Source organism: Exophiala aquamarina (genome assembly GCF_000709125.1).
Source record: "Exophiala aquamarina CBS 119918 chromosome Unknown aczIA-supercont1.8, whole genome shotgun sequence".
NCBI lineage: Eukaryota > Fungi > Ascomycota > Eurotiomycetes > Chaetothyriales > Herpotrichiellaceae > Exophiala > Exophiala aquamarina.
The window spans coordinates 765,958-792,222 of NW_013550580.1; the positions used below are offsets into that span (position 1 = coordinate 765,958).

At 50.7% G+C, this 26,265-nt stretch overlaps 8 protein-coding genes across 8 annotated transcripts; 4 read left to right on the forward strand and 4 right to left on the reverse strand.

The window, feature by feature from the left end:
• Positions 1-135: 135 nt before the first annotated feature.
• On the reverse strand, positions 136-1,260 carry A1O9_08837 (uncharacterized protein; the record flags this gene model as incomplete). The annotated part of the gene is made up of 1 exon (XM_013402319.1): positions 136-1,260. One exon carries the CDS (start codon positions 1,258-1,260, stop codon positions 136-138), a length of 1,125 nt encoding a protein of 374 aa, XP_013257773.1.
• A 565-nt stretch (positions 1,261-1,825) lies between these two features.
• A1O9_08838 (uncharacterized protein) lies at positions 1,826-5,755 on the reverse strand (the record flags this gene model as incomplete). Its single annotated transcript, XM_013402320.1, has 1 exon — positions 1,826-5,755. One exon carries the CDS (start codon positions 5,753-5,755, stop codon positions 1,826-1,828), a length of 3,930 nt encoding a protein of 1,309 aa, XP_013257774.1.
• Positions 5,756-6,951: 1,196 nt separating this feature from the next.
• On the reverse strand, positions 6,952-8,109 carry A1O9_08839 (uncharacterized protein; the record flags this gene model as incomplete). The annotated part of the gene is made up of 1 exon (XM_013402321.1): positions 6,952-8,109. One exon carries the CDS (start codon positions 8,107-8,109, stop codon positions 6,952-6,954), a length of 1,158 nt encoding a protein of 385 aa, XP_013257775.1.
• Positions 8,110-8,690: 581 nt separating this feature from the next.
• A1O9_08840 (2-dehydropantoate 2-reductase) lies at positions 8,691-9,740 on the forward strand (the record flags this gene model as incomplete). Its single annotated transcript, XM_013402322.1, has 1 exon — positions 8,691-9,740. One exon carries the CDS (start codon positions 8,691-8,693, stop codon positions 9,738-9,740), a length of 1,050 nt encoding a protein of 349 aa, XP_013257776.1.
• Positions 9,741-12,158: 2,418 nt separating this feature from the next.
• A1O9_08841 (uncharacterized protein) lies at positions 12,159-13,630 on the reverse strand (the record flags this gene model as incomplete). Its single annotated transcript, XM_013402323.1, has 2 exons — positions 12,159-13,408; positions 13,456-13,630. The coding sequence occupies 2 exons, from the start codon at positions 13,628-13,630 to the stop codon at positions 12,159-12,161; spliced, it is 1,425 nt and encodes a 474-aa protein (XP_013257777.1).
• A 3,673-nt stretch (positions 13,631-17,303) lies between these two features.
• Positions 17,304-18,763, forward strand: A1O9_08842 (uncharacterized protein; the record flags this gene model as incomplete). Its single annotated transcript, XM_013402324.1, has 5 exons — positions 17,304-17,505; positions 17,556-17,845; positions 17,902-18,228; positions 18,279-18,452; positions 18,521-18,763. Coding segments are annotated over exons 3-5 (654 nt in total), but the record flags the coding sequence as incomplete, so codon positions are not given.
• A 1,680-nt stretch (positions 18,764-20,443) lies between these two features.
• On the forward strand, positions 20,444-22,089 carry A1O9_08843 (serine/threonine protein kinase; the record flags this gene model as incomplete). Its single annotated transcript, XM_013402325.1, has 2 exons — positions 20,444-21,274; positions 21,325-22,089. Coding segments are annotated over 2 exons (1,596 nt in total), but the record flags the coding sequence as incomplete, so codon positions are not given.
• Positions 22,090-24,030: 1,941 nt separating this feature from the next.
• A1O9_08844 (uncharacterized protein) lies at positions 24,031-25,683 on the forward strand (the record flags this gene model as incomplete). Its single annotated transcript, XM_013402326.1, has 1 exon — positions 24,031-25,683. The coding sequence occupies one exon, from the start codon at positions 24,031-24,033 to the stop codon at positions 25,681-25,683; it is 1,653 nt and encodes a 550-aa protein (XP_013257780.1).
• Positions 25,684-26,265: the final 582 nt, after the last annotated feature.

Here is a 26,265-nt window from a genome sequence, read left to right on the forward strand (position 1 = left end):
CTAGTCTTTCGACGCACCCGCACCACATGATATCCCGCTACAAAATCAAGTAGTATTATACACCAGTCTGTAAATAATGGCCAAGCTATCACATTTAAAAATAGAGCACTCTTATCTCATAAAACACTTGACATATCAAGATTTCGTGCTCGGGTCAAAGACACTGATCTCTCTCCAGGCGGTATTCCTCCCGGCAACATCGAATGCGGTCTCCCACTCTTCCAAGCCAAACACTTGCATAGTGCTGACATTGTATTTCAGTCTCTTGGATTCGACCAGCCGGATGAGATCCTTGACATCCCGGCGCTCGTACATGAACTTCCCACTGATCTTTAGATCGTTGAACATGACCAACAGGTACGGCACGTCAACGGGCCCAGGGATCCCGCCCTGGAAGCAAGCTTTGCCGCCTTTCCTCAACGCCATGAGACACGCGGTGATGTGTGCGGACCGAGCCGCCGCAGCGGGCGAGAAGTCGATGTATTTGTCACATGCACCGTTCTGCGTCAGCGCTTTGACGTCCACGTCCACGTCGCCCGAGAGCTGGACGATCTCGATGTTAGCCGAGGGATAGGCAGGGCTGAGACTAGCCTTCATCTTCTCCAGCACGACGCGATTCCTCCCGCAGATGACCACGTCCGCACCCAACGCTAGAGCGACTTCGACAGCGGCGCCACCGAACTGCCCTGTTGCCGGTGCGATGACCACTCTCTCACCCGCGCCGACGTTGAGTTCGGAGAGCCCGCCCATGGGCACGAGCAAACGCACGAGATAAGCCAGCTCGTGGACGGTGTAGCCCTGTTCCTCGAGCAACTTCCTTTCATCGAGCGCATGCACGTTCTCCAACGGCCACCTGGCAAGCTCAGCACACGACCCGTCTCGCCAGTCACCGGCCATCAGGCGAGCGGCGCCTTCTGAGATGCCACCGTGGACCCCGAGGAGAATACTCTTTGTTGGGTCATCACGGCCGCGGATCATCGGATCCACGAGCACCATTTGACCCGGCGCGAGGTATGTGGCATCACTGCCGACGCTTATGATGCGGCCGATGGCGCCGCCTCCTATGGTCAGGGGAAGATGAAGTGGATATCCCATTGCGCCAGAGTAGAGTTTGGAGGCATAGGACAGGATTGGCACGGAGAGGATCTGGACTATGGCACTGCCTGAGAGTTGAGTGGGAGTGGGCAGCGTCTTGACAGAGAGTGGTTCGTCGAAGGAAGTGAGCATGAGGGAACGATGTGTCTCTGGGATGGCTGCCATGGTGAAGGCACTAGTATACAGTATTCCTTACCAGACCAACGAGGCTATGTATGCTGTTCAAGGGCGTTGTATGAAGCCAGATTGCACCCTTGTTCTACCTAGAACCATCTTCTAGACCTCCCAAGCGCAACCTGGCTCTTATAGTTTGATGGAGATGACCTTAAATTTCATTAACCCCGTATGGGAGTTGCGGTGTGCTACTGTTCCCTTGCCTTCGACGTTAAGTGAAGCATCTAGGATTGCCGGAGATACACGGAGTTAAAGTCGTCTCCCCGCCATTCAAGTGGAAATACATAGATGTTAGGTAGATAAGCGGATGCTTGGTGGTGAGTGTAACTTTATTGCTACGTACTTGAACTAACTAGTACTGAAGAGTACTGAAGAGGCCTCCTCCGATGAAGTCGTATTCGCGATGCGTTCATTTGGGGTTTCCATTTTCTTCCTTTGAGACAAGGACATTCTCGTAAACCTGCACAGTACCGTCACTCGCAGCAAGTTTGCGAATGAGTCAACAGTGGCATCCTCATCTGCCCACTTATAGCCTTTTCCAAACAAAAACGTTGTATTAAACGACATTTCCAGCATCGGCCAAAACCTTCGCGGCCTCGTCCCTGCCGACCTTGGCCTCCAACCACCCGAGGGCCTTGTCCACCACCATCTCCCAGACATCTTCTTCGTTGCATGCGTGCTTCTTCAACCAAGCAATTGCCAAGGCCGTCACAGAGACGCTTTCATCTTTGGAAAGAGTCGAAATCTTGTTGCTGTCAATGCCGAGAAGTTGGAACAACTGCTTCGACGCGCTCCAAGCCCCATCGAAGGATTGGAGGCCGATCAAGGCGTGCATTTTGTCGCTAGGGGATGAGGTGGCAGCACGGACGTCTTGGGGGCTGTACGACTCCTCAGAATAGTCCACATACTGATCTGCTCTATCAAGGGACAATCTCTGATTCTCTTCACCATCGCCTACGTCCTTCTCTGCTTCTCTGCTACTTGAGTGCCGGCTAGAGAACGCCGTGGGGCCACCTACAGCGCTGTTCCGGAAGAAAGCACCGCCGAAGCTACTACCGCCGGTGGATTTCCCGGCCTTGGCTTCACTGCTGCCGCTGCTGCCAAAAAGGCCGGCCACGCTAAATCCCTTAGCACCTTGTTTGGCCTTGGGTTCTGGCCCCGACGATAATGAGAGGGCTGCGCTTCCTGTACTGAGGAGTGCTGAACGGGGAGGAGCGGGGGGCGGGGCAGCGCCTCCCGGGGGCATAGCATAATGGATCGACTGTGCATTAGCAGCTTGAACGTCGTACATCGGCAGGCGGTTCTTGTTCTGCTGCTCGAGTTTCATCAAGCCCATTTGGTATTGTTGCAGCACTGGAGCCGGCGCAGGGGCGGAGGACCGGGCAGCGGAGGAAGCGAGAAGGGGTGCACCATATCCACCCCTGTAAGATAGACTGGTAGGGGCACTCCTTTTTCTCACTTGGTCTTGTGGTTCTGTGTTCACACGCTGGTCAGCTGGGGTTTCTTTAGCCAATGGAGCGTTACGCAAAATGTCCGTGGCCAGGTCCAAGTCCGAGTCCGACTCGTCTGGTAGTGGCATGCAAGCAGCATCATTCATCTCCGCAGTGTATGCTTCGTAGATTTTGTCGTCAAGTGAGACTTGGTCGGGGCGGTCATCCGTGTTAATGATATTTCGAGTTCCTTCACAGTGCTGGGTCGATGCATGGTTCGCTAGCGCATAGCAAGGGAGATGGAATGGAAGGTCTATATGGTGAATGCCTTGGTTAGTTGAGTTGAGCTGTCCGGAACTGGGAGGCTTGAGGTTGCAGGTCACCGACAGGTCAGGTCCATTAGATGTGTCATTTGTTTGTTCTTGCATAGAGAACAAAGATGGAGTCGAAGAGGCCTGAGGAAGTCCACCAAACAGGCTTCGTCTTGTCTGCTGGGAAGCAACTCCAGCAGGTGGTGCCCCGAACGGTGCGCTATTCTCACGTTTGGGGATAACATCTCCCCTGCTGCCAAATCCAAAAGAACTCTGGCCGAACAGACCACCAGAAGATGACGCTAGGTCCACGACTTTGGTACCAAATAGGCCTCCAGCGGATGCTAGGGCATTAGTAGGGATTCTGGCAACTAGTCCCCCAGACTCTGGTGTGGTGTTTCCACTATATAGAGATGGTGCAGGACCAGAATGTATTGCTGAAGTAGCACCAAACAGTGATCCAGAAGTGGTGTTGGTGGCAGGCTCCCCACCGGAAGATTGACCAGGTCCAGATTGCTGATAGCCAGGTTGAGAGCCAACGCCAAAGCTACCATTGGGGCCATTGATAAAGGGGCCACGAGACACATCGCAAGCATCCATTGTCACGGGCGCACCAAAGAGTCTGTTAAAGGGGCTGGACTTACGCATATGATTGGAGCCTCCATCAGTGTTCAACTCCTTCTCCGAGTATTCTGGTGGATTAGCACTCTTGTCACCGGGTTGCTTCTCGACTGCGACGAAGGAGCACCATTTCCCACCGACTTGGAACTGTACTCCGAGTCTTACAGCTTCGCGTTCCACGATGAGATCCCATTTGCCCTCGTGCGTCGATTTGAGGAGTGTGTTTTCAGCATTGCGGGCTTTTGTGATCCATCCACGCCCTTGCTCAAGTTCGTGTATCGCCTTCTTGGCTGCTAGCTGGTGTATAGTCTCACCAGTGCCAACGTCTTGGACAAGGATTTCTTGTTCGAGTGGACCATGCTCGCTCGTTCCGCGGAGGATTACCGATTTTGGAACTTGACGTGTTGATTCGGGGCTAAGGAGAAGGTAAACTGTGGTGCGATTGAAAGGGAACAATGCTGGGATTTGGTCGGGTGCTTGCAGAATCTTCGGGGATGGAACATCAGGGACGCTATCGTACCTCCCGGCAGGAGGGTTGGTTGGTTGTTCCGTAGCATTGGTGTCGAATAGAGAAATGGGTTTCTTTCCCCCAGACTCTTGTAAGTCGGCTACCACAGTTGCTTGACGAGCTGGCTTTTCGGAGTCAATCATTTCGAAATCATCATCCGCCGGGGCCACCTCTTCCGGGTTATAAGTGACTTCGAGTTTATAGTCAGTCACATGAGGAGTTAAAGCTCCCTTCAACATGCGCACTACTCGCTTGTCCATCTTTTCATTTTCCCCGACGAATTGAGCGAATCCGTTGCCTGCACGAGCAATGCCTTCCACGAGGGCAGAGGACGCACCACTACCAATACCAAGAGTAAAGAAGCGTGCATTGGAAGTAGTATTGATGAACTTGAATAACTCGTCTTGATTCCAGATCTCTCCGTCAGTGAGAATCATGGCTTCAAGCGGCAAGTCGTTGTAACGGTTCTTCACCGTCTCTTTCACAGGCTGAAGCATTTCCGTACCTCCATAATTTGCGGAAAAGGATTCAAGATGTTTAAGCGCATCTTTCAGGCTTGACTGGTCGTAAGTTTTGCTCTTCTTGAAGAGAAAAGAATGATGAGAACCGAAGGAGCAGATGTTGAATTTGACGCCTACCGGGAGAGACTTGAGGAAGATCTTCATGGCGGCGACCACAAGCTCAATCTTTCCGCCCATACTGCCGCTTCTGTCGACAACAAAGACAATCTCGGGAGAAATGCTCGGGATGTTGAACTTTGGCACAAGTGTTGCCATGAGGGCACGCTGATTCGGGATCGTAGGATGGGTTTCGAGTAGGGCGCGAGGAGTGTCGGTTCCTTTTGCTAGGACAACAATCACAAAATCTTTCTCCAACTCAGTGCTTCCGAGGGTTAAGGTCGCCGAAGCATGATTGTTATTGAAGCTGTCTTCGTCCATTGTTGATGTTCGTCCCATAGTGACAGCGATGGGGTGACTGGGGCTTTGCAAACCGCGTACTATGGACCCTTCCTCGAGAGTCACATCGACCGAGATGGAGATGCCTGTTTTGGCTGCCAGGCTTGTACTCGAAAGTACTTGGGCGGAGTCTGTTGAAACTGGACCATACCGAGGCGCGATCACTGTTGGAATAGTAAAGCGCGAACCGTCAGTTTCTGCATCATGTTTCAGTTCTCCGAGATAGACTATCTCCACCATAATCTTTTCGTTGGGTGGAATGTTGCCGATTGATGTGGTGAAAACATCTGACGCTTCAGGTAGTTGCTCAAGGAGTCCAGCGGTTTCGCCGCGTGAGACTGCTGCTTGATAATCCACGCGGGCTTGTTGTCTCTCTTTCACGATACCGACAATAGTCTTGGAGCCCACGGTGCAAGTGAAACCAACAACACTAACACCATCATAGAGGGGAAAGGTATACTGGACCTGCTCGAGACTTCTAGATTCATTATTGACGAAGGTCTGTCTCAATGTTGTCCGTGAGGTGGTGGCAAGGATATTTGTTGAGGATGAAAGTTGGACTTGTGGAAGGTATTTCTTTTCTACCTTCCAATATCCAGAGACTGGTGCTGCATACCAACACCCGCACAGAGACCGGCTGTAGTTTGGGCGAGCGAACATGGTGTATAGTTGGGAAATGACAATGAGTACGTTGTTGGCAAGACTTAGAGAGATTGAATGTCCAGAATGAACACAGAGAGAAGCCTTGGGGAGTTTATGTACTGCTCAACAGATATCTAGGCACCTGTAAGGCAGACATTGTTTGCCGGTTTGGGTGAAAGGGGGTAAGTTGACCAATCCAGTGGGGAAAGGAAGTCGTACCAACCAATAGCTGAAGCGTTACCGTTCCTCAGCCTCCACCGATGAAAAGGCCTACATTGAGATCAGAACTTGCTTCGGAGAGGGACGGGGTACAAGAAGAAAGCAGGTGGCCGTTCGTGTGATGAGCACGATAGGTTTGGGCTCAGCCTCGCGGCACGCGGGGAAGCTCGTAGCCAGCCGTCCAATCAGAACGATGGCGTTTCTAGAGTGAGAACACCGCTCGATGGGTATCGGCAGCTCGCCATCGAGTCACGAATTTCCCCTTCTGTTGCACGGGAAGATGAAGACTGGAATTTCATGGGCGTTCCAGGCAGCCATGCCATGCTAGCCAGCACGCTGAGTCGACACTTGGGTGACAGTCCCTACATACCTATGAATATGAGTCAACTCTTCGTTATGAGGCAACGGGAAGTAAATTTGCCAAGACCAGCAGGCTCCAATACTGAAGCCAACAAGATTCGCACCACTTTCACAGTCTTTTATCCCTGATCAATCTTTCATTTCTTATCAGTAGTGCTCCAGTGATGGCTATGCTAAGGTTCACTATTGACCTCGAGCTCGTGTTCTCAGACCGCCCTGCGGCTTAACTTGCGAGCTATGTTCAGCAAGGGCGATGACCGCAAATTTGGTGGTTTAACACAGCCACAAACAGAACGCCACAGGCGTTTCCGTAAAAGGGATGGCTTGCGCCACAGATGAGGAACCTTGTATGTGGCACGTGATGTGGTTCCAATGGTGGATTCATCGGCCACGACTAATTAGCAACTGTCTCTAATCTAGGTCCAAGTGATCTATAGTACTGTCTTATTTCCAGTATTTCTGTCTCATCTCATGGCTATGCACAAACTATTTATCACGCCGTAGACGAAAACTCATAGGACATCTGGCCTTGACGTGATGGAACTCCGTACAATTCGTTCCTGCATAAATACCCCCCCGGGGGGCTTTCTTTTGCTTCGATCGGAGCTAGCGCCAGAAATCATCATCGGTATTACTCATTGCGCAGTCCCAGTCCCCAATGTCCTTTCTTTGCCAATGCTCTCGATCTCCTCGCAGACCCGATCTGTGACTTCTTCGGTTCCAGCCTGGCCACCTAGGTCTTTGGTCTTAATGCCTTGGCCCAACACGTTCTCAACGGCCTCCATGAGGACCTCACTTGCTTCGTCCTGGCCCAGCCATTTGACCATCTCAGCACATGTCCAGAATGTTCCCACGGGATTAGCGATCCCTTTGCCTGCAATATCCCAGGCGGAGCCGTGAATTGGTTCGAACATGCTGGGGTTCTGTCTCGTTGGGTCGAGATTGCTCGTCGGTGCAATACCAATACTTCCGGCCAGGGCAGCGGCGAGGTCCGACAGGATGTCCGCGTGAAGGTTCGTCGCAACAACGGTATCGATGGTCTCTGGCTGCAAAGTCATGCGGCAGGTCATGGCATCCACCAACATCTTGTCGGTCTCGACATCGGGATAGTCTTTCGCCACGATCTTCTGAACTTCATCCCAAAGCACCATCCCATTCCGCTGGGCATTCGACTTGGTCACAAATGTCAATTTCTTCCGGGTTCGCGATCGAGCAGTCTCATACGCAAAGCGCAGTAGCCTCTCCGCCCCGTGCCTTGTAAAGACGGATACTTCAGTTGCTACTTCCCAAGCTTGGCCCACATGACTTCGTCCACCCTGGCCCGCATATTCACCTTCGCTGTTCTCACGGATGATCACCCAGTCGAGCTTCTTTGCACTCTCTTCGCTGCCTTGGCAACTTGCTAGTGGCGAAGTCACGCCCTTGAGAATCCGTGTCGGCCGCACATTGGCATATTGCTGCAGTGGCTGGCAAATGGCGAGTCTAAGACCCCAAAGACTGATGTGATCAGGCACACGTTGATCGCCAACTGCTCCAAATAGAATGGCGTGGAACTCTTTCAATTGCTCTAGTCCATCAGGAGCAATATACGCTCCTGTTCGTAGGTACGTGTCGGAGGACCAGTCGAAGTGCGTGAAGGAAAATGAGAATGTCTTGAAAGTCGACGCCAGCGCGTTGAGAACTTTGATGCCTGCGCTTATTACCTCTGGCCCAATTCCATCGGCCGGTATGGATGCGATCGTGTAGTTTGTTACCGACGGCGGTGGCTGAATGGGCTGAGAGATGGAGCCCATGATGAAGCTCAGCGAGAGGTGTTAGGAAACAACATATGACAGGTCTTTGAACCGAGCGTCCACTTGGTCCACAGTTTGTGAATGGTCCCACTATCCCTTCGGAGCGAAAACCGGTGGACTAGAAATTCAGTAAATCCCGGGATTCTGGGACGCAACGCACTGTCCTCTCGTGTTTCTGGCTCCAGTAATCTTTTCTAGTTTTGCAAAAATACGCTCCTTCCAAAATCGACCGCTAATAGGAGGTCAAATGGACTGGGGTTTGGCATCCAGCATATATCAATGATGAAATCGTGGAGGGGTAAAATTGGGGAAACTCCATCCTGACGAGGCTGAGAAAGCTGCAGCCCCTCACTACCAGGCCCTATTTTTAATTGGCTTTAAACCAATGCGATAGGCGGGAGGCGGGCATCTCCAGTGCGGATGAGGGCGATGAACGCCTAGGGGACGCCCTGTCACATATGGATCTGACGAACCAGAAGATTTTTCAGTGACAGTATTCAAAGTGCGTTAAACTGCCTGTTCGCTTCTCCCAAACCCAACTTTGTCAAGATTCGATCGCATTTTTTGAGTACGGAATCACCATGGCTGAGAAGGCGAAGGTCCTGCTCGTGGGAGCAGGTGGAATAGGCACGATGACGGCCTTCAACCTCGAGCAAGGCGGACTGGCAACCGTGACGGCCATTCTTCGCTCCAATTACGCAGCAGTAAAGGATAAGGGCTTCACAATAGATTCATGCGACCACGGAAAATTCGAAGGCTGGAGGCCGACCCAAGTGCTCCATAAAATCCCCGAGCAATCGACGACGGAACCCTACGACTACATCATCTGCACGACGAAGAACATCCCAGACATCCCACCGACTCTGGTCGACCTGATAAAGCCAGCTGTGACACCAGGCCATTCCGTCATCGTACTCGTCCAGAATGGCCTCAACATCGAGAAACCGCTTCTCGGCGCGTTCCCCGACAACATCTGCCTCTCGGGCGTGTCCTTGATGGGCGCCGACGAGCTAAGTCCCGGCAACATTCTGCACAACGACGTTGATAGGCTCTACATTGGCGAGTTCGTGTCCGACACCGTCGACAAGGACAAGCAGACCGCGGCGGCCAAGGACTTTGTGAGGATATATTCTGCGTCTGGGAAAGTGCAGTGTTCGTACCAGCCAGATGTGCTCTTCGTCCGGTGGCGGAAGCTCATGTACAATGCCGTCTGGAACCCGATATGTGCGCTTACGGACCTCGACACATCGCGGTTCCGCCTTGCTTCGGAGGAGGGCGACCCCGCGAGTCCGCTCAATCTGCTCATCAGACCGGCGATGAGGGAAATCAAAGCCGCCGCGAAGGCAGTCGCCAACGTGGATTTACCGGACTCCCTCGTCGAGGACATGGTCGAGTGCGACCCAATCGAGATCTTCTGTGCGCCCAGTATGTTACAGGATCGGCGGAAGAACCGATTCATCGAGTTCGAGAATATTGTTGGAGAAGCGTTGAGGGCAGGGGAGAAGGCTGGAGTGAGTATGCCGATAGTGAGGACCATCTATGGGCTTTGCAAGGCGGTTCAATGGAGGACCAAGGACGTGAGCGGCATGGTCGACCCGCTGAAGTTGATGGAGCAGAGGAAAGCAAAATAGGTCTGTATAGGCTTACGATGTGATCATCAATGGCGAGATTGCGGGAATTTAAGGAAGGTATTGAATGTGCAAATTCTAACCTCGCTGAGAAGCGCATAGACGAGACTCGACTCCATAACAAATGATGGTTGCTTCGAGGAACCCATAAGAGACTTGGGCGTGAAATCACTCCAGCAGCAACCCTGAGCTAGTGCTGATACTATATCATGAGCCTACCTAAGTCGCCTGTGTCGCCGGAGACAGCACACAGTTGCGTGAACCAAGCCCACTGTGTAGTCACTGGCACAACTTGTCCAAGTCATTCTAAAGTCATTATCGGTCACCAAACATCCACAAAATTCATCTGCCCTTCTTAACTTACCTCCGGGATTTTCTCAGGGGCCTGGATGATCCATTTACCCAATTTCATCTATCGCGACCCTTGTTGGTAGGCTGAAGATGGTAGGGCTGAGAAAAGGAGCCAGTACATACCTGAAGTCTCCACTGAAGTCTCCACTGTCCTGGATGCCTTTTCTCCAGGTACTCGACGAGTTTATTCCTGTCGAGATAGCGGTCTCCAACTATCTGTGTGGGGTATCGTGATGAACTAGATGTAGCAGAGTGACTAGATGTGTTGGTCTTGGTTCGATTTACGCCCGTCTGGATGTTGTTGCCCGATCGGCTTGTGCTCGAGCGAGAGAAGGAAGACATGTTCGATGACGATTTTGGATATGGTCAGCCCCTTTGCCGCGAATGACCTGATGTTTATTGTTTATTGTTTATTACTATCAAGAGTAAAAGAATCGACTCCAAAGAGGACGCAATCAAGATACACTCTGACCGAAGGGTCCTATTTCATGAAGAGCACAGCCTCATTCAATCCTGGAAGGGCACCAGTCGAGAGCTCTGGCCCTGCAGCTGTACCGTACGCACCTCATCATGTGCCCAAATTTTCTCCGACTCTGCAAGGCAGACAGACAATTGCCCCCCTGGACTTTAGTTACTTTCAACGGCTTCCGAAATTTCGGGTGCATCAATATCACTGTGATCCAATCAGAGCTGCGGCCTTGGGAGCACATGCAGCCCAACGCCGGGACGTCTAGTGAGCTCCTGTTTCGTAAGGGCGCTGATTTCGCCCATTTCGCCCATTTCCATGATGCTTCAGAGGCGGACAACTTCAGAAACATCTGATATCTTCAGGTGTGACTACTGGCTCTCGCAAATGCCTCGTTTGCCGCAGCTGCCACTAGGCTCTGGACTTTAGCTTTCGAGCCTGCGCCGTTGCTCCGCGTCAGGAGACGTTGTTGGGTGTAATACTCAATCACCCCTTTCGTCTCGTTGGCGAAAGTCTCCAGCCGTATATTTATGACCGACTCATTGGCGTCCACCCAGCCGAGGATTTCCGCCCTGGCCTGCAGCCTTTCCTTCATGACTTCTTCCGAACAGTCAAGCACCAGGACCGCAAGAGGCTGCTCAATTGTCTATTCGAAATGCAATTGCCCTATCTAGGCTCCGTGGAAATCCTATGATTTGGTCAATAGGGTGTGACAGGACTAATTCAACCTAGTCTGGGCCTACTTACCGTCCATGATTGACCCCTGAAGTGAGGGACTCCTTTCGGTATGCTGCAATATTGCTTCCCTGAGGAGGCTGACGGTCATTTCCTTTGCCCCATTGAGTCCTTTACGTATGTTAACCTCGATGGTGGATGCCCAAATCGAGTCAGGCTTTTGTTGCTCCGCTCTTAGGATATACTGTGGTGCTTCAAGTTTCGCTCGGCACAGAGGAAGTTCACATTGTGTGCATTTTCCCGAGCCTGGACCACCGATTATGAAAACGATGTTGTGTATTCTTTGTGTCATGTTGAATCACGGAGATCGATGCATAGTTGTTCTTAGAGTTGAAAGTGGAAGCTGTGAATCCAAAATGCTCTGGAGGGCAGTGGCGCAAGTAAAGGCGATCGCTCCTTCGCTTCTGTGAGAAGCCGCCTTAATCGCTTCACGAGCATACAGGTTGATGACATAGAAGCTGCCTCAGTGGGCCCTCACATTGAAGGACCTCCCAAACCTGCTGACATGTGAATCTTTCATATTTGATTCACGAGTGACGAAGTCTGTCAACGAACTGTCCATGTCAATGACAAGGCTGCTTGTTCGCTTTCGAGACAGACGCCCATATCACCACATTCCTGACGTCTATCAATCAATGACAACAGAATAGAAACTCAATTCCTCGTTGGCGATGTGATATTTTGCTATATATGGGTATTTGCTAGTGCTTTATATGCCGCATTATCGTTGGACTCCTCCCGCAATCCTTGAGTAGCATTCCAGAAGTGGTATCTTCCATTTGAACCATTACACCTGAACCATCATTATACTCTTGACCCGGGCCTATTCTATCTGTCAACCACGTTGTTGCAAAGTGCTTCAAAAGCTCTCAACAAGCGCTCGTGAACCGATTAAAAGCTACTGATAGCGCCGTCAAATATTTGTTCTTTCGCACATTGTCAATCAGAACGATGTTGGGGAGTCTCTTATCCCACAAAAACGGTGATAGATGAGCCTTGTCTCCTGTCAAGGCTGCAAGTCTATTGTTCACAAAATCCGCTCGAGTAGTGATTTTGTCCAAAAGATTCAGGTTGTCGACATCCAGCAGTGTCATCGTCCAAGAAAGCAAGAAGACTTGATCTGGGTTATCAGGTTTCGAAAGTTGCTGTGTGAACTTCTTATATTGGTCGTCACGCATGACGTCGAGCTCGTTGGTGTTTGCATAGTTGTCATATTTTGGGAATTGCGAAGCGGGGAAGAAGCCTTTCCCAGCGAACCCTTGCTTGTCGAGGAACGACTGGTCCCGCTCGTCGACCACAATTACCACCGCAGGTCCATCCTTGATAAAGTCGGAGAGAGAGAGCTTGGTGAGAGCTTTGTCCGTCTTAACCGTCCATCTGTGTTTCAAACCATCCGTAAGGTCGTGAAGAATCCCATTCCACTCGTCATCGTTGAAGGCGTCGTAGTCGGCATCTGTGTTGCTCGAGTGAGACATATAAAGGATGATCAATTCCTTGTTGGCATCGGTGAATTTGTTAATATTGTCAATGATATCGTCCATCTTCTGGCCCACAGAACCCTGGTTCGAATCAACATCTTTGATATATGAGTAGTGTCCAGTATAGTAGTCTCCGTGTGAAATCACAGGACGAATGTCAAAATATCGAATACCAGCGTTGAGCTGCCCTAATATATCTAATTGTTGCGTTTGGGTGTTTGAAGGCGAAGAGAATGCGGTGCTGAATTGAACCTTCGACATGCCGGCATTATGCGATCCTGGCAGCGATAATTGCTGCAGAGAACGACACCCAAGAAACGGGAGATTCTGGTGCATCCAGTCTGTAGGAGGGTTGTTGCCTACATAGGAATCTTTGTTACCAGCGATGATAAAAGGTGTCCACTCCTCATCATCGTCTAGAAAGCCGACATCGACAAATGAAGGGTTGTTTTGAGTTTTGATCCCGTCAAAATTAGCCCGAAGAAGGACCTCATAGTTGGGAGATTTGCCAGCCATATCGAGAGCCAGCTGAATGCCATTTTTGGTACCGTCATCCAGGGTATAGTAGAATTCAGCCGCTGTATCACCTTCATTTGTTAATATTCCAGTTTTTAGCTGTACGAAGGCTGGTTGATTGGTTCCTGTAGAAGCTCAGAACTTGTGCAATGAATTGATCGGATCAGATTACCCTTTGGTATTTCTTTTGGAAAAGCATCATCCCATTTCTTCATTTGGTATGAGGAGGGATTCCCATTTTGCCGCAACGGGTAGGGCGTCAAGTTTATCAGGGCCAAATTGGTAGCATCGCCATACGCCGTCGAGACCCAGAAGCCCAAGAGAGCTCCAACAAGCAGAAGACCCATAGAAAACTCTGTTTAGTAGTAGTAATGAATGACTGCAAACATGCTAATGTGCATTTTGGGCAACTTGTTGTTGTCTGCAAGCAGAGAAGATATAATCGTCTCTTGCATGACCCGAAGCTCACTTTTACGGCCTCAAACGGTGTGGCGAAGGCATCACCAGGGGTTTAGGCCAACAGGATCTGACGACTCCATGACCTCGCCACGTGAGGCCGAGCTCGAGAATCTAAGTTAGAAACGAAGTGCGCGTTCTGGCCCCTTATTCGTTCAATAACAGAAGCCAAGCTCAATGGAAAGCCTGATTAGTTCCCTGTTCTGCCGTATAATTGGTATGAGCTTACCGGCGCCGACCGTGGGCTTCGAATTATCGGGCCAATCACTCACTGAGAATCGACCTTGGAAGGCCATTGTGGCGGGGTCATCAACAGCCTGTTTCAAGGGGAATGCAGGATCTCCCGGTCCCGTCCAGTCAATCCAGCCTTGCATAAGCTTGACCATTTCCCGCAATTTGGGCGTAAACACCGAAGACGTGCTATCATGGCACTTGGGCAATGAACCACACTTCATAGGAGGTGAACCGCTGTTTCTTTGGGCCTGCTCTCGCTGTAGCGGACACACCTCGCTAAATGCTTGTGCGCTCATCTGAGATTGCCATTATCACGACTTTTGGTTGAGTTCTTCTGAGACGTGCTCGAGAGCAGACTCGAAATTTGGTTTGAACAATGGGAAATTTCAGTTTATATTCTGGTGCTGCGCATGCGGTCAAGCCTGCAAGCCTGACTCCTAGAGGAAATGCAACTCCTCGAGGCACACTTTCGTACACGGGGTATATGAGAACATAATCAGTGGTCGGCTTCTCCGCCTATGTGGGTATATCAGTGAAGGCGATCTGATTCTTGTGTACTTTGTTGGTGCCTTGTCCGAATTACTCAGGTATGTAGGAACCACCAACGCGGAGCTAGGCTTGGCATTGCTTCAAGCTCAAATTCAGCTGCTAGCATTTTTATCAGGGCTAGGAATGCTGCCACCTGCCGATATATACCTCGTGCGCTGTCTCTGGGAAATAATTGGAGAAGAACTATGCTCGGACGTGATTGTCCGCCTTCAATTTGAGGCGCCCTCCTGTGCGGTTGTGCAAGTTTACTCAATGGCAAGACCTTAGCCACCTTTTCTAACAGCCTTATCCTACACATTTTCGACCTCATGATCCTTGGCATGAGGTACTCAAATGCTTCAATTTAAACGGCAATATGAGTGCCTTAAAAGCATTTTAGATTGGATATCTACCCGTTGGAAGTTCGGACTCAGCATGGCGAGGCTCAGCCCCTTGCCGGGCCCCACCCTATGCGGACTTTTGCTGACGGGCTGATGGGCTGATGCTGAAGGACGGGCCACAACACCTTTGCAAATTTACCTGATAACCGTGCCGCGTGGCATTGCGGGGAGGATTCCTCATCAGTACTCTAGTAGCGAAAGACTCAATCTAGTGAACTACGAGTAGGTCGTGGACACCAGCGGAAACCGAGTTTCCCATGCTTTACATTCTCAGCGTTGCGCGAAGTCGTGGTGCTTGAGAGGTGGCTCAGATATAAAACGGCGTCACTTTGTCACGCACACAATGCCACCACTTTCCAGGAGGTATTGCGCACGAAGGCGGCTTCAGAAATCGTAGCAGGGTGCGTGACTATTCATCAAATGGACTCGGAATTTCAAAAGTGTACGTCGGAGCTCTGATCCATTTCGGTTTTTTTGTATTGACAAAGAAGCTGGTACGTAAGCTACCTAAGTAGTTATTAATGCTCGGGAGACCGTCAAATGCACGAGAGGATGAAACGTCTCCTCTATCGATGAATCCTACATTGACGTCCTCCTATGCCCATAGGATTTGGTGGAGAGAAAGGGTTGATGGGCAGCTGCCACCGGCTGAAAATCGAACCCTATGAAGGTCTTGCTGAGTATGGTGAATTGAAGAAGAGCTGAGTATTGATGGGTCGCTGAATGGCCAATAGCCTAGTAAGGAGTGGGTGAAGTTGATGGTAGATAACTCTACTAGTTCCATAAGTAGAAATGCGCGATTAACAGGAGCCTTGGAGGTATCGTGTGGCCAAAGCCTGGAGTGACACTCAATCGGCTCATCCGTTACTGGATAGAGAAAGGGCAGTGATGCTTAGTGTTTGTCATATCTTGAGACTGGCTATTTGGTCTGTGTTGAGAGGAGTAGGGACTTCCACTATCCAGGTATCGAGTCTGCGCCGAATCTGAAATCTCTTTTTCTCGTCATCTTGAGAAGGATGGAGTGTTTCGAGCAAGCTGTTAAGCCGACGTTTGTGGATGTTCTTGCTGGAAATGATCTGTTGTGCCATTGAGATGTGTCCTCAAATATGTGCCACGCAATGCTGATAGGTTGTATTTTTTTGAAGAGAGGATCGTATGGAGAAGTGTGTGGCAGAATACACTTGTCACGACTACATGGTCTGTGATAGACAACAGCATTGAGATGCGATAGTATCTCAACTTATATAGTCTTTAGCCTGTTTTTCAGCCTTGTTACCTCGGACGCCCAGGTCATTTGCTGCTATCAATACCGTGTAGACTTGAGAGTCGCTTTGGCCCCATGGCCACGAGTCCAGACCTCCAAGCCGGCTAGTAGGATTCAAAATGAGGATTGTAACCGGTGAAGTGCGAGCACCACGCATGAGCGTCGAGACCTTACGAGAAAGGAGAAAGTACCATTTTATCTCGCAGCAAAAGAACACGAACGAGAGCAACAAATAGGCAGCCGAGGCAGCCAGCTTCGTGTCTGCGCCCCCGGATACTGCCAGGTGCGCGGCTAAGACCTGCAGGGGGTTCATTTCAAGTCGCCACAGGGAGAAGTTATGGTCTATTCAGACGCCCCTCAGGCCGGCGGGCGCCCTCCTTCTGGGTATTGAGTGTTACAAGTTAAGCACCGACACAAGGACTGGCGGCTGGGGCAAGGAGTGGTGTGCATATCGAATGGCTTGCGCCCAGTCTCGCTTGCCGGTTCTGTTTGGAGTTGGTTCGCCCAGCAGTTTGTCTCTAAACTCGGTCTCCCCAGGTCTTGTCGCCCTCCTTTGCCTGTCTAACTAGATAGAGAGGCACACCGCAACAGGCCACTCTCGGGAGTGCCATACCCCACGGCCATAAGCAACAACGTGAGAGGTCAAGCTAATGGATGGGGGGACCTAGCTACTTAGATTACACCCACTTAGCCTTATCATGTTTGCCATGTACGCCAGCTCGACGCAGATAGTCAACAATCTGGTGGGTTTCCTATGGACCTGTCCGAGTATGTGCGGCGGGCGATACTGATCGGTCAAAGCTCAGCGGCTGAAGATTACCTACATGAGCGTGTAGCATCTTGCTTCGTGGACGATCCCAACCAATGCCGCCTTACATTCGTCCAGGTCAAGGGGTCGGAGAACACTGCTGAAGACCCTCAGAACAGACTGGGCGGGGACCCGTATAACAAGCCTACCCCAGAGATCGTGCTGAGCAATCCTTCTGTCGATGAATTAAAGCAGAATTTGAAGGTATTGATCCCCTTTGTCTTGAAATGTCGGTTGACAAAATTGAAAGATATCCACAACATCCACCTTATTTATGTATGATATGAACCATGAAAGCTGGATCGATTGTTGCTAAACGTGATAGCTACATCACTCGAAGAAACTCGTTGAGTCGTCTGAATGTCACTTTCGGTATCTTTTCTGCCCTAGTGTCTGAAATGCAGGCATCTCATCAGGTGTATGATTTCGTGTGTTGCTTCGGCCTCCGGAATGGCGAGAATGAGCTCAGTCCTCCACGAATACATTTCCATTGGCTAGGCCCTGCCTCAAGCAGCATCAAGCCATCCTTTGGTAAATATGATGGCTGCTGCTGAACAAGTGGACAATGCTCACTGTTTCAGAATGCATCTACATCTTGAAATTTGTGGAACTTAACCATCGACACGAAAGTAATCTATGGTCGATCCGACAAGCACAGCTCTACTATCAGCATCGAGAAGATCCCCAGCGGTCAGTGTGGCTTCTTATCTCAGCCTCGCCATCCATACGCGGCCAGATAGGACACTTCTTGGCGGCGGATTGTATCAACAAGACCCAAGATCCTTTTGCAATCCATCTCCTGGTCTTGAACGTTGTGGTAGGGACCTAGACAAGATATCTCATCTACGTCGCCGAAGAAGTGCGCCAACAGGTACATGAGACATTACCTAGTAACGGTCCAAATACTGTCTAACATGTCGACTCTAGGGTGATCGTGCAATTGCGGCCGATTTCGAAGGCGACGGCGCCCAACTTGCCCGGCTGCAAGAAGGACAATATCTCAAGCAGCTCGAAGATATGATCACTGACCTTTTGAGTGCGCTGAACTCAACCCTGGAAACATGCAACACCCTCATTAGGCACCATGTCAGCCCAAGAAGCAACCTCCCAAAAACTAAGCGTTCAAACGACAGTGTCAGCGGCAGATATCTTGAAGTTATCACGGAAGGTCTGAGGGAAAAGGCGAACGATCTAAAGCATCACCGTCTTCAGGCTGACTCACTGAGAACCAAAATTCGAAGTGCCTCCGCTTTGGTAATTGCCACCCTAAAACATGGTTTCAATGGACTCATCATTTTGCCTAGGTTGCCAATATCCTTGATCTGGACAATGGAAATGTCTTGAAGGTGCTGGCTATCGAATCACGGGCAGAGAATGCTACAATGCACGCCCTTACAGAAAAGGCAGCTCGTGACGCAGCCGCGGTCAAAGTGTTAACCATAGTGACACTGGTATACTTGCCAACAACTGCTGTGCTTGTAAGTTTTGCTACAGAATGATTCATGCGAACAAGGCGTCCTCTGACACTGTACGTCTCCTTGTGTAGAATTTCTGCTCAACATCGTTCGTCAATTTTACGTCCCGCGCCAACGGTAGCTCGGAAATAGCACTTACAAAGGACTGGTGGATTAGCATTGTTATTGCTCTTCCACTAACTGGCGTGACTTTGTACGTCTGGTGGTTCTATGTCCAAAAACAAGTCGATGGGCAGTATCCTAGGTGGTGGATGAAGCTGAGTGAATGCGCCGGGAGGCTCCGTGGGCGTCCTCGTACAGGTTTGCAGCATGATGTTCTGTTTGATGGTGGACTGGAGGCAAGATAGATAGCAGCTTGGTATCTTGGTCGATTCTCGGGTCTTCTCGAGGCTGGGAACAACTCGGGAAGGAGAGGAGCACCCAGAACAACGAATTGAGGGAATGACACAAGAGGCTCAACTGAACCGAGCCTCCTTTTGGCTGCGAAAAGCGACCCTTCATGCCATGCGGCTCAGCGGACGCCATATGAGGCTAAGCACTTTGGCCCTAATCGCCACTCGGTACTCGGGTGACTGCGTACCAGTAACTCACCCTCCAAGGCCGCCTCGCCTCGTGTTCACGGTGACCTGGACCGATCATGCAACGTCTTGCATTTGGTCAACAGCCTCCACTAACTCCTGCAGAGAACCTTGCCTTTCCCATGATGGAACCCTTCCTACGGATGATGTCCACCCTTCTGCGTCGAAGTCTTCTACAAGCGTGTACCAAATGCTTGTGCGGGTTTGGGCACGGCCTTACGCCACAAGCCTCATAAGCGATGCCCATTGGTGTCCTCACCATGATGCCGACGGACCATCGGTCTAGCTTGCAGATCTTAGAACTCCGTGGCAGTCTTCCCAGGCAGGGTGGGAGCCGTATGCTGCTCCAACAGAATTGATGGCTTTATTCCAGCCTCAGACCCCGTTCTATCTCTGCCGTCATGGTCTCCTCGGTGTTAGCCGTCAGGCAATATGCCATACTTTGGCTTTAGAGAATGGTGGGGAAGGCTGAAGCAGAGACATAGATCTGCAATATTGATGACCGGTAGGAGAGCCACTGACACTCTAGAGGCGAGTGGGATTTGTTGACCCATCATCACAGGACCGCAGAAATCCGGACAGGATGAAACCGCGGATCCATCAACAGTACCACGGAGAATTTCATTCAACCCTTCAGAGGATCCCCACGAAGAAGTTGTTCGACATGCTCCAAAACGAATCCGAGCGTCCCTCGAGCGCCATTCGGCGGCTGAAAAGGCTGCTGCGGAAAGCCCTAGTCCTCGCCTACCTGTGAGAAACTTGGATTTTGACTCTCCCTCGCTTGTGCCAGACACCCACAAAGATGGTAATGTTGATGAACACGCTCCACAATCAATTTCACCGGCACCCTCCCCAAGCGTGGCTGCAGACCAGCCTTTTCATGGTACACACACCCAGCCTCTGGGGCGGAAAGTCCTGAGAAGAATGGCTCCTGACAATGCCAATTTGTCAGACTCCTCCACCACAGCGAGTACTTCTCATAGCAGCGATGAGAGAACGGAAGAGCTCGGACGGTTTGCCGCTGGCCGGACTGACCTAACAACCGAACCATTTGTTGGTTCGGACAGGACCTCTCCTCCTATGTATTCTGGTCAGATTGCAGGAACATCATCTATCTCCGCTGAAGCACCGCCTCAAATCTTGGTGAGAGCGCCAACGGCTTCGAGTATTGTGGGGAAAACGAATTCGTCTACTCACAGTCGGGTCGCGCCGCAACAAGTCAAGGCGCTTCTCGGCATCCCTGCAGAACACAGTCCGTATGCGACACAGCAGAGCCAAAAACGCAAGGTACCCCCTTCTATCAGCAGTGGAACCAAAACAGATGTGGCCTTTCCCTTCCAGATCCAGGTGAAGGTGCATCTTCTATTCAATGGCGACAATGAGGTGTTTAAACCCAGGGAACTCTGTGGTTTTGAGTGGACGGCACAAGCCAGCTACGATCAGCTCAGTCCTGCCCAGATTATCAACCATCATGTGCAGGCTTGCCCTGAGCTAGACGGTCACGAAATATACATTAGGCACGGCTCTTGTCAGGTGAAAGGCCCTTCTGATCTGAACTCCGAAGGTGAATTCTCCAAAGTCGATGACATTGAAGACTTGAGTCAATATGCAATTCGAGACATATGTGGATTTATATCCAAAAATCTCTTCTCTCTTCCGTCCCTCGAGGTACACTGGGACTTTTCTTCTGCGCGACTTAGACCACTACCTTCCGAAAACTACGCAGAAGCAATACGACTGGGGCTTGAAAAGAAGGTGTGCACGAATTTTAAAGAACAGCAGTACATTCCTGCGTGTGATCTTGAGGTGTTCTTAGATGTGTCGGTAGCACGCAACCTCCTGGACCAGGATGCCTCTGTGAACATGAGTCATTTTGAGACAGCCAGATTCTTGAGGAAGGTGCAGACATTCCCTGCGAGGAAACTTCTTGTGCTCTGCGTCTTCAGCCGCTTCAACCTTGATGAGCTGAAACACCTTATTGATCATGGGTTTAACGACGAAACACGGCCCCAACCGAGCACGACGTGCGGGGATAAGGAATGCACAGCGAAGTATGCACAGCTGAGGAATAATATCCACACCTTCTTCCCCAGGAATATCAAGAAGGGTCAGAAGCGGCATATGCTGACTACGCAAGAGGTGGTACCTCTGCAGCACCCGCCTTGTGAGGAGCGTGAACTTGGTCAGGGCGCCTATGGAGTTGTCACGCAAGTCATCATTGATCGATCTCATTATTCTTTCCCAGGGGTAAATGGTGAGCCACTCCATGCTAGAATACTAGTCATTGACAATTATAGGACCCCGATTGCCGTTTTGCCCTGAAAACATTCGCTAGCAACGACCTAGCGACAGCGGCATTCTTGAGTGAGGTATCGATGCTGGACGTCCTCACCCCGCACGGGCACGATCATATTGCTGGCCACATTACTGCATGGTCGCAGGCTGATCAGCACTTCATCCTCTATCCCAAAGCCGCCCATAATTTGAGATCGTACATGACGGATGTAGAGCCTCCTGCGTTGAGGCAGCCAGTCATGATGTGGTTTTTCAAACAACTTGGTGGGCTGGCGGATGCCATCGACCACGTTCATCGGATCAAGGATGGCAGCGAGGATGGGGCTGTCATTGAAGGCTGTCATCACGACATCAAACCAGAGAATATCCTCGTTTTCGAAAGGGTACCAAACAAGGACCCAACGTTCAAGATTGCCGACTTTGGCGCCGGTCACTTTTATGCAGGTCCCAATGATGACAAAAGGAGTAAGCAATATTCTAAAACCGGGGGAACAGAAACGTATTTTGCTCCTGACTGGGAGAGACATGGAAATGTGTCCAAGTCGTTTGATATGTGGGCCTTGGGATGTGTCTTTCTGGAATTGCATCTATGGCTATTCAGGTTCCACTGGGATGATGGCGCTGGTTTCTCAACAAAACGTGCCGAATTCTCCGGTGCTGATCCTAGAAACAGCGAGGATCGATTCTGGGTGAAGACTAAAGCTGGCTACGTGTTGAAGCCTGCTGTTGAGAGAGTACTTGAAGAACTCGAGGCCAAATGCAACAAGATGCGAGCCTTCATCCGACTAATCAAGAACATCCGCAAGCTTTTACAGCCGAACCGGGACGAACGTAGGAAGGCTGAGAAACTGGTACAATCGATGAGGAGCATCACCGACCAGCTGAGTTCCGACCTCGAAGCGAACCCCGACTTTTACCTTGAAGCCTACAAGGAGAACATCGGTGGGCCTCAAACAGACCTCGAGTTGCCCTTTGAGAGACTCAACCCCCTCGTGTCTAGTGTGGGATCTTCTGGATACCCGAGTTCACCCAGCCACTCTCGTAGAGGGACACAGGAGAACGAGTCGAGGCCATCAGATGTGGCCGCCGCCCCTACCCCTGCTTCATCAGAAGTAATCGAGACGGGAATGGCGGCGGTTGATTCGGTGGATATGGGTATCGACGACAATTCAAGCGACACTGAGCTGGGTCCTCCTGACGAAGCGACTCACAATCCCATGGCCAGCAGTATGTCTCCAACCCAGCTACAGAGCTTGGAGTCTCTGAGCCCAACCTTGAAAGTCCCGCAAACATCGGGATGATCTCCGAGATGATACGAGATGATACCAGATGATCTTGCCCACTTTGAAACATGGAATATTTCACCGAATTTGAGGAGGGCGGGTGCTGGGGTGCAATTTGTTTTCCCGCTGTTGTTGGCAAAGGCAACCGCATTTATATATTTACTTATCAAAGGCGCTCGTTGGAAAATCCGCGGATATTGAAAATAGGGTGGACATATTGGCGTGAATGACAATTGTCACAAACAATGATGGCAACATTGATCAAGGGACTGGATGCCAGACGGCAAGGAAAAGTTAGAGATGCAGACATGCAGGATGATGGAAGGACATCTTACATACCTTCAAGATACGTACCAACGCCGTTGTGACTGCGACAGCACCGGACTTTGCAACGTTGCCGGCCACGGAACAGGCACTAATTTAGTCACAGTCAATTGCATGAGGTCCGGAGTCAGAGGAGACGTACGCTTCTCTCCATCTTAGGTCTTTCGCAGTGCGGTGGAAGAGAAAGGGGTAGCTGGCAATCTAGTCAACTAACCCGTGGAGCATGACATAGCATAGCCTATCCACCCGTCAGGGCTGGCGAGGGACGACAGCTGTCGCAAATTAATCGCGTCGAAGGCCTGGCGAACCAACTGGGAGAGATCTTCCCTGCAGATGGCGATTAAGCGATGGAATCTCAGTGAGCTTGATAGCTGGTAGGTGCTGAGAGGTCGGAGCGGGGCATTCTAATTTAGTTGAAGCAATTGGCGGGCGTTGGTGGTAATGCATGCGAATGGAACCTACTCGTTGGAATTACTGGGACAGATAGGCATTGACGATAGGTAGTTACGGTCCCTAGACCCAGAACTTAGGTGGCCAGGGCCCCCTCGGCCCTGGGCAAGCACCTAAACAGAGCCTAAATCATTTCTTCGATGATGTGCGTTTCATGTCCGAAATACGCTGCATGTCTTGATTGGGGCACTGGTGGGGGTGCTGAGTACTTACTCGTAGGCATTTGCTGGTTAAGATAACGCCCAGCCTCACACAAACCTTCCCCCCTCCCCCACCCCCCTCCCGAAAATTACGCGGCGGTCCGTGGGCCCCCCCCCTGATAAGAGATGACATGCGCATGCGCATCTGTGCATATCTGCAGTGGCACCCGTTCCTTATCCACGCCCTCCCTGGACCCGCCTGCACGTTCGCCCCTGTCGTTATCCACCTCAGCTGTCCATTTTATCATCCCTTGCCAGTGCCCTCGAGATCTCGCATCTCGCATCGCACCACATGTTTTCTCCTAAACTTCAACCATCACTCACTGTCCCTTGACCTTGACCACGCTCATTTCTGTTCGTTGCTTCTGAACTCATGTTGTCCAACATATAGTCCCTTCCCGTCGAGCCTCAGCGTTGAGTTTGGAATAGCACTCTCTGCCGGAATACCTCCATGGCTTTCGCTCTCCCTCGAGGCCTCGGCCCCGTCCGCCTGACCATTATTTTTCTCATTCTCTTGTCGCTCCTAGTATTCCGCTCATACTACCTACCCGCTCCTGGCCACCCTGAAACAGTTTCTGCAGACTCAAAAAGCTGGCTGTCGGGATTCCGATATGGCTATGCTGAGGATGTGAGCGATGTTGACCCTGATCGCTATTCTTCCGTAAACGACGACAACCAAACCCTATCCGACAGCGCAGACACATCCGACACATCCGATCTCTCAGACCCTTCTGACCCTTCTGACAACTCTGAGGCCAAGGGCAATGAAGAAACCTACAAACAAACCGAATCTCTTCCCTCGGAGCCCGAGATCCCGACGTCTTACGTTGATGGATTAGCCGTCCCTCCATGCCGCCTACTGCCAGGCGCAGACAAGGTCGTCGTGATCGTTAAGACCGGGGCCACCGAGGCATTTGCCCGCCTTCCTCAGCAACTTTTGACGCTTGCCGAGTGTGTCCCCAATTTCATGGTCTTCTCTGACATGGCTCAAGACATGGGTGACTTCCACATCTACGACGCCCTTGACGAGGTCGGAAAGGAGTACAAGGAGAACCACGAAGATTTTAAGTTCTACAATCAGGTTCATACCGCACACGCTGCCCACGGAGATGTGAGTGTGCTCGGCTCCGAGAAGGGCTGGAATTTGGACAAATGGAAGAACATTCCAATGCTACACAAAGCATATACTGTCTATCCTAACGCCGATTGGTACATGACCATTGACGCGGATACTTATCTCGGCTGGACCAACCTGCTCCTTCTCCTCAATAAGATGGATCCAGAAGAGCCACTATACGCTGGCTGCGTCTATTGGCATGGACCTACAGCATTTGCACAGGGTGGTACCGGCTATCTTCTCTCGAAAGCCTCGGTCAAGAAATTCGAGGAAATTCGAACTCCAGAAAAGATTGCAGACTGGGAAAAGGAAACGTCCACAATTTGCTGTGGCGATGTCATGCTTGGAGTCGCTATGGGTCATGCTGGAGTCAGTGTAAGCGGTGCTTGGCCCATGTTCCAGGTCGACCCACCTTCTGGCCTGACCTGGTCGGATGCATATTGGTGTAAACCAGCAATCACTTGGCATCATTCGCCCACCTTCGAGGTTGAAGCTTTGTGGGACTTTGAGAAAGAGTGGCTGAACAAGACCTGGGATGACGAAGATCCTGGATCGGTTCCGTATCTCTATCGAGACGCCTTTGAATACTTCGTCGAACCTATTATAACGGAGGAGAAGGTCGATTGGGACAATCTCTCTGGCGACATGACCTACACAAAACCAGCTGCAGACCATGTAAAGGAGGACAACGACTGGGATTGGAAGAATGACGAAGAAAAGCAAAAAATGTGGGACGACTTGTCAGAACTTCAGAAAAAATCTGCCGAGTCGGCGAATGACTGTATAGAAGCCTGCAAGGACAACACAGAGTGTGTTCAATGGTCTTGGCATCCTGGGACCTGTAAGCTCCAAAAGTCTATCAAGCTCGGTCGCACAGCAGACCCAAAAAAGGAGACGACTTCTGGATGGATGTTGGAACGCGTCAAAGTGTTCAAAGAATCGCGAGGTGACTGTGAGGATGCAACATGGTCTGTGGACGGTCATTGATTGAATGAACGGCATGTCATATTTATCAACATCTGATGACGTTTACGACGTTACGACATACGTGAGGTATATGCTTTGCATTATACTTAATTACACATTCTACAACACTCCTGGCTCGTCTCGAGCACTGCTCTCAACGACGTGTTGCCGAACCAAACGGCGGATGTTGTCTCATTATCAACCAAGCCTGCCTTTTCAACGCCCTATTGGCAACGATGCTTGCCTCGATGACCTTCATGACCGATCTTCTCCGGCTGACTTTCTGATGCAACAACTTTCATGTTAAGGGTACGGGAAGCCACTTGCCCTCTGGAGCACGAGGAGTAATCCGGTCGAGTACTTGGCCCGCTCTTGGACTCGCGCTTCCGGCATCATCACTATACAATCGATTAATGTAACGTTGGAGATCCTTGTGCAACCCCGGGCACTGGTATCTACCAACCTCGATTTCAAGAGGCCATGGACGCTATTACTGTTCTTGGGGAGTTGGATTACGAACATGTAAGCGATGGAAATCTGGACACGGAGCAATATAGAATAAACACTAGAATTTGATATAGAGAAATATTGGCAATTGGTTAT